The following is a 6,301-nucleotide window of genomic DNA, read 5'->3' on the forward strand; positions in this document are numbered from 1 at the left end:
TTCGACAACATCGCCCGTCGCAGTCGTTTTCGACATCGCCATCGTTCCTTTCTACGATTTCGATATCCGCTTTGCCGACCTGGACGCGAAGGACTCGCTGTGATCGCCCCTGCGCTACCGTCCTGCATAGGAGGTGAGTCGGTCACTGCCCGTGGGGATGGATATGGCCTCATCTGTTGCGTGCCATTCTGTCGGGGCAGCATCCAGCTTGCCGGATTCTCCCCGAATAGAGAACAGTGTGCAGCCATGTTGAGGCCTACGTCGCATCACGCATGAGCCACTTCTGCTTCCGTTCACTTTCTAACGCTCGACAGGCTGGTGCACGGCTACCGATTAACTGGATCGACCTACATACACCATTTACTACCCGACGACTCTTACTACCGCTAGCCGCCATGTCTCCCCTAGTTGCTCACCCGCCTCCCTCTGTGGACGATGTCGAGGAGTCGAAGAGCTACAGCGACAGACCGACGAGAAGTGGCTCAAGAATGTTTTACGAGTTGAAGGTCCTGCAGCAACCAGAGCGTGCTCGTGCATGTGGTTCTGGCCAGAAGTGTAAGAAACCTTGATGTGCCCTCTTTTCTGTTGGTGCACCCGGAGCGTCGGAAAGTGGCTCTAACCTTTTTGTCCAGCTGCCGCTGATCGCCGCCCCGTTGACCCTCCGCCTGTGGTGCAACTGCACGTTCTCGAGGGACCTACCAGAGAAGAAGCCAGGGATATCACATTCAACTACAGAGCCAACTTCTTCCTCTACGCCGAGCTCGTTGCTGCCCGTCCCATGGCCCATGGACGTGTTCAGACCCCAGCTGCGACGTCGCCTCCCGTGTTGACGGGTATGCCCGTCTCTGGAATGGCGTACCTCGACCGACCGACCGAGGCTGGCTACTTCTTGTTCCCCGACCTGTCCGTTCGTCATGAGGGGCGCTACGTTTTGGCTTTCCACCTGTACGAGGACATCAAGAAAGAGGAGGATCGTTCCCCCGACGGTGACCCGGCCGACGAGGCGTTGAACCCCTGCTTCCAGTACAGAATGGCCGTCAAGTCGGTTCCTTTCAACGTGTTCAGTGCTAAGAAGTTCCCCGGCCTCACCGAGAGCACCAACCTGAGCAAGACCATCTCGGAACAGGGCTGCCGCGTCCGTATCCGCCGTGACGTGCGGATGAGAAGACGGGATGGAAAGCCTACCGGAAACGACTTCGACAACAACGCCGAGAACGAGTTCCGGAACAGCAGGAGGACGCAGACTCCCGAAATCCGCAGCAATGCTGAGCAGTTCCGCGCCAGGTCATCTAGCAACAGCAGTGAGCATCGCGCTGCGTACCCGCCCGCACCCGAGCGCAGACCATCAGCCGTGGAGTCTTTCCAGGCGCCGCCGCCGCCGCCGCCACCACCTCCGGCATACGGACCAGGACCCGCGTCGGCCAACGTTCACTTGCGCTTTGGATCCGACGCGTCCAGCGCGCCTTACCCTCCTCACCAGTATGCTCAACCTTCCGCGCAGCCGCCACCCATCTCGCCTACCACTGCCTCGTACCACTCGAGCCAGCCTTCGCCGTACCAGCAGGCACCTAGCTATGGCTACTCCAGCCGGCCTAGCTCTCAGTATGCCTCGTCCAACCCGCCCCCAACGCCTCGCGATGTTTATGAGCGGCGACCATCCGGCATGGCGGTTCCGCCGTCCCCCTCTGTCTACGGCCCTAAGGATATCGATATGATCAGACGTGAGCCGGAATACAGGAGAGACTCCCTGCCGCCTCGGCAGTTGGCACCCGTCTCTGACGCTCCTCCGCCAATGGGAACCAAGCTGGCACCCATGTTACCCTCTATTGAGAAGCTTACTGCCGTGCCTTCCCACATGAGCAGCGGCCGCAACGAGTTCATTGAACCAGCACCCCTTTCTGCGTACTCCACGGTTCCCGAGACAGCTCGTGCAGGCTCCAAGCGTGGCTACGGAGAGACCTTCGTTGAGAACACTCGTCCGCTATACGACAGACAACGGCAACAAGACGCCCACCACAGCCACGTCTACCATCACCACCGCTACCTGACACAGCTGACACAAGATCCCCTTGAATACAAGCGCGCCGACGGCACGTTCGGATCCAAGCCGGCAAATGAATTCTATAAAATGGTCAACCCATAATGGACACGGTGCATTTGTTCGTAGGCGTTTCGGCTGCTTTTTCAGGGGCTGGGGGATATAACCGGGCATCCAGGCGTTCTTTGGCACCCAGGTGTTTGGACGGATGAGGCAACTCATCGAATTGTATATACCAACAGGGACTCATCAACGGCATCCCTCACACACACCATCTCCTATGTTTCTCCATCTCACAAACATCTCATCACTCACTCTGATCGTGCCAGCTTTCTTGGCACGGTCGGTTTTTCTCTTTCCTACCATGTTTTATTTCAGCGGACAGGCCTTTTTCAGTGATGTAGTCGGCATGATTCAGATTGGCATTGAAAATGAAACGAATCTTGGGTTTACGACGACATGGACACGCTCGACGTGGCTGTAATGTGTCGGTGGCTCGCCCGCGCTTGTCTTCTATTGTTTTACTGGGCTATGGGTATTGCGTCAAATGGCAAGGGTTTATATTAACCATGGACCCTGAGGGCATGGGTCATAGTTAGTTATCTTCTGCAGGGGAAAATGGGAAGGTCTCATCGTTGAATACTCGACCAAATGCATCGCTTAGTGATGGCTGTCCTCAACCAGTGCGACGCGTAAACCCATTGGCCATTATTACTATAAATGATGTCACAGCTGGATCCCCTCGGCTTCGCAGATCTCAATGTGCGCTAGCACAAGTCGCATTAGAACCTGTGTTAGCTCAAGACGTAGATAAAAAAAAGTTCCGCGATGTAGGACGAGGACAATGAAGGGAGGATGTAAAGGTCCAAGCGTCACGTGGTCAAAGCTCAGGCCAGTTTTTAAGGTGAGGATGCTGGGTGAAGCCAAGTGGGGGGGCGCGGGAGGGTTGCTCCCAGGGCCAATGTGGGTGTGTTTTGTTTGCCCGAGCAACGGGCGACGCCCTGGTTCGTCCCTTTCACCTTTAGCCGGAGAGAGTAACAAACCCCTGCCTAGCCGAACCATCACCCCCTTCCCATCCATAGTGCCGTTGCCCTCCCAATACTACAAGATCAACACGCACTCCAAGCACCATCACGGTTACCTGTACCACTCTTCCGTCCAACTTTTTGTCCTGCCATTCCCATTCCCCCACTCTACACCATCTTACTGTCGTGTTGTATTACACCTTTTCCTGAGCCGTGCAAGGAAGAAGCCCGCGACGACACAGTGGTGCGCGGTGCGGAGCGTGCAGATGTGACAACTGAAAGTAAACAAAACCTTTTCGGATGCTCCAGCATCACGTCGGCGTCCAACCTTTATCCCCTCTCTCCCCTCGCTCATCAGGGTCTGCCGACAAGCTACACCTCATTTTTGTTGATTCAAATCAATCAAAAAGAGGCCGGACCTTGAATTGACGCCAGGAAAGAAAGAAAAACACCACACAAACAAAACAAAATTCCAAGACATCGAAACAGAAACACACAACGAGACCAAATGCGCACGGAGAGCTCGTCGGCGCGAGGCCCGCTGACCTCCCACCCGGTCATGGCCCCAACATCAAACACGTCCTCGTCGGCTTCCAACGGCCAGCGGCCCACGGCGAAACGCGCAAACTCGACGCAGCGCGCGAATTCCCGCTTCGTCGAGGGGTCGATGAACGACCGCACGTCGGCCGCGCCGCCCCCCAATTTCCTCGGCCCCGAGGACTCTACCGAGATTGCGCGCCGCTTTCACATGGACTTCTATGTCGATGCGCCCGACGCCGGGGTCTTTTCGCCAGAGAGGCTTCAGCAGCAGCAGCAGCACCGTCCCCACCACCAGCCACATCACCAGCAGTCCCAGCCATTCCTGCACCAACCGACGGTGACGTACGGCGAAGTCAAGAGGCCCGCCAGCTCGAGTAGCAGGAATGACAGTAAGAAGGGTTTCTGGGGCGGCCTGCGGGAGAAGCTGAGCTTCGTCAGGGACAAGGGGGCTAAGCGTCCTCTGAGCCTGGACGGCAAGCTCCTCGCTGCGGGAGGCGGAGCTGGAGGGTTCGGTAGTGGTAACGGCGTCGGCGCTGGTGCGCCGGCGGCCGCGGCTTTGGCTAACAACGGCGCGGGCCTGCCCAGCAGAGACGAGATCATGGCCAGCTACCAGCAGCTGATGAAGGACGGCTTCTTCGACGCGCATGCCATCCGCTCCACCCGCCAGCCACCTCCGCCCTCGATCAACCCCTCAACCACCAAGTACTCGACCCGGCCTCCCGCGGACAAGAAGTCCTTCGCAGAACGTGTATCGCAACAGTGGCCCCTGTCGCCAACAGAAGAGGTCCAACCCCTCCCAGACTCGCGCGACGGAAACAGGAAGCGAGGTCTCGACCCCGAGGACGAGCTATCGGCCGTCAAGAAGCTGCGCAAATCCACCTCGCGCGTCTCCGTCGACCTCACCATCCCCGGCATGCGTAAGCAGCGTTCCTACGCAATGCCTGCATCGGAAGCCATGGCACCTCCCCCGCCACCTCCACCCAACTACATGCCCCCTCCGCCCCCTCACGGCGGTGGCTCTTTCATCCGCCGGTCGTTTAGTAACTCGACCCGAGCAAGTAACAAGCTGGCAAAGCACGCGCCCTCGTCCTTCGGCCCCACGCCCATGGAGACCGACTTCGTGCCCCCGAACCCCGCGTACGCGGCTAGCTCCCGCAGCAGCATCCACTCCAACGATTCGCGGCGGTCCTTTGCGGAGACGGCCCGAGCATGGACGTCGCGCGCCGCGCGCAAGGCGGCCGAACCGTTGGGCCTGCGGCCCAACTCAAACCACGGCGCCGCGACTATGCAGTGTGGCCCCGAGCAGTTCAAGAACCGCGGTTTCGGTTGCGAGGGGGAGAACCACATCGCCGTGCAGGAGCGCGAGTTGCCCGGTCGGTGGCGGGGTATGCGGTTCGCCTAAGGGGTAAGCGAAGTGTTCGCTGCCTTTTGCTGGTGGATCGGATCCTTACCATTGCACGGTCACGGTCGTAATGGGGTGTTCCCATTATGATCTGCCATGCTTGGCAGGGTACAGAGAAAGCATGGTGTCCGACACAACGACACTGGACTTTCCGGATGGATGAGCTCACGACTTTTGACGACACGAAACGACCTTCTTTTTTATATATATAAATCAGACATCGACCGCGCAATACGATTCTGTTTAGATCTTCACGAAGAAACCTGGAATGGAGGAAAGCTGAATCCCCTCAAAACGACACTATCACAGTGACAAGACGAGGGCTTTGATGCTAGTACCCCTCAGAAAGGACAAAGTGAGGAACGATGGACTCGGAAAGACGATCAACGGTGTAGAAAAACGAAAAAAAAGGGGGAGACACGGGGGGAATGCGGGGTCCTATTCAACGGATCTGCTCCCCGACGATTTCGCGTCTTCAGGTTGAAGGAGTTCTTTCTTCTCTTCATGTATGTAGTGGCATGTTGCGGTTCCCTCCACCTGAGCTTTGTAATGCCAGAGCTCAGGGGTGGATGGGGGATATCGGTATCTCTTTTTTCCTTTTTTTTTTCTGGCGTCATCTGTGCTGATGCTATTGCCGCCGTTGCCGTCGCTCGTCATGTTGATGAGGCTCTGGTGGCGGACGGACGTTGGCATGTTTGGCAAAAATGTGTCGATATGGGATGGACTGGCTGACTGCCACGTCGCGTGCTGGGAGTTTTCATTTAAAAGGGTTTACGGAAACGGGGTTCCTGGGAAGGGGTGTATTCTCGAGACGGATGTGACGTAGCAAGGGGCGAGAGCGGCGAGAACAGGGTGCGATTGGCGAAGTCGAGAGAGGGAAGGGGCCCGAGGCGATGGAGTAATAGTAGCAGTAGTCGGGAGAGGTCTCTCCAGCACTTGCTGAATGCATAACTCCCTTTGCCTGCCGAGTAACTGGACCTTTATTGTGCGTTGCCTGTCAGCGGTGTAATGTGTTGATGCATGTTGTGTTCGCGAAGTGAGAGTGAGAGTGAGTGATGGGTCGAGGAAGGTGGGATAGGTTTGGATTCACCTTTCCGTATTGAACACTGGACGGAGGAGCATGGCCATCGCCGTTGGGTTCATGGCATAGCTACTACCTAGACGACGGACGGACCAAAAAAGGGGGGGGAAGGGAAGAAGGGGCCGTTGGAGAGCCGTGGTCCCTCCAGCTTCCAGTCCCGCTCAACCTTGCGTTCCTTCTACGCCTATTCTCCGCATCGATATCGAGCATGGCTG

At 57.2% G+C, this 6,301-nt stretch overlaps 2 protein-coding genes across 2 annotated transcripts; both read left to right on the forward strand.

The window, feature by feature from the left end:
* Positions 1-395: 395 nt before the first annotated feature.
* EsH8_II_001028 (velvet factor-domain-containing protein) lies at positions 396-2,143 on the forward strand (the record flags this gene model as incomplete). The annotated part of the gene is made up of 2 exons (XM_083264326.1): positions 396-555; positions 633-2,143. The coding sequence occupies 2 exons, from the start codon at positions 396-398 to the stop codon at positions 2,141-2,143; spliced, it is 1,671 nt and encodes a 556-aa protein (XP_083121648.1).
* A 1,428-nt stretch (positions 2,144-3,571) lies between these two features.
* On the forward strand, positions 3,572-5,005 carry EsH8_II_001029 (uncharacterized protein; the record flags this gene model as incomplete). The annotated part of the gene is made up of 1 exon (XM_083264327.1): positions 3,572-5,005. One exon carries the CDS (start codon positions 3,572-3,574, stop codon positions 5,003-5,005), a length of 1,434 nt encoding a protein of 477 aa, XP_083121649.1.
* Between the last annotated feature and the right edge of the window lie 1,296 nt (positions 5,006-6,301).

This window comes from Colletotrichum jinshuiense, chromosome 2, assembly GCF_051148585.1.
Source record: "Colletotrichum jinshuiense chromosome 2, complete sequence".
NCBI classification, from domain to species: Eukaryota; Fungi; Ascomycota; class Sordariomycetes; order Glomerellales; family Glomerellaceae; genus Colletotrichum; species Colletotrichum jinshuiense.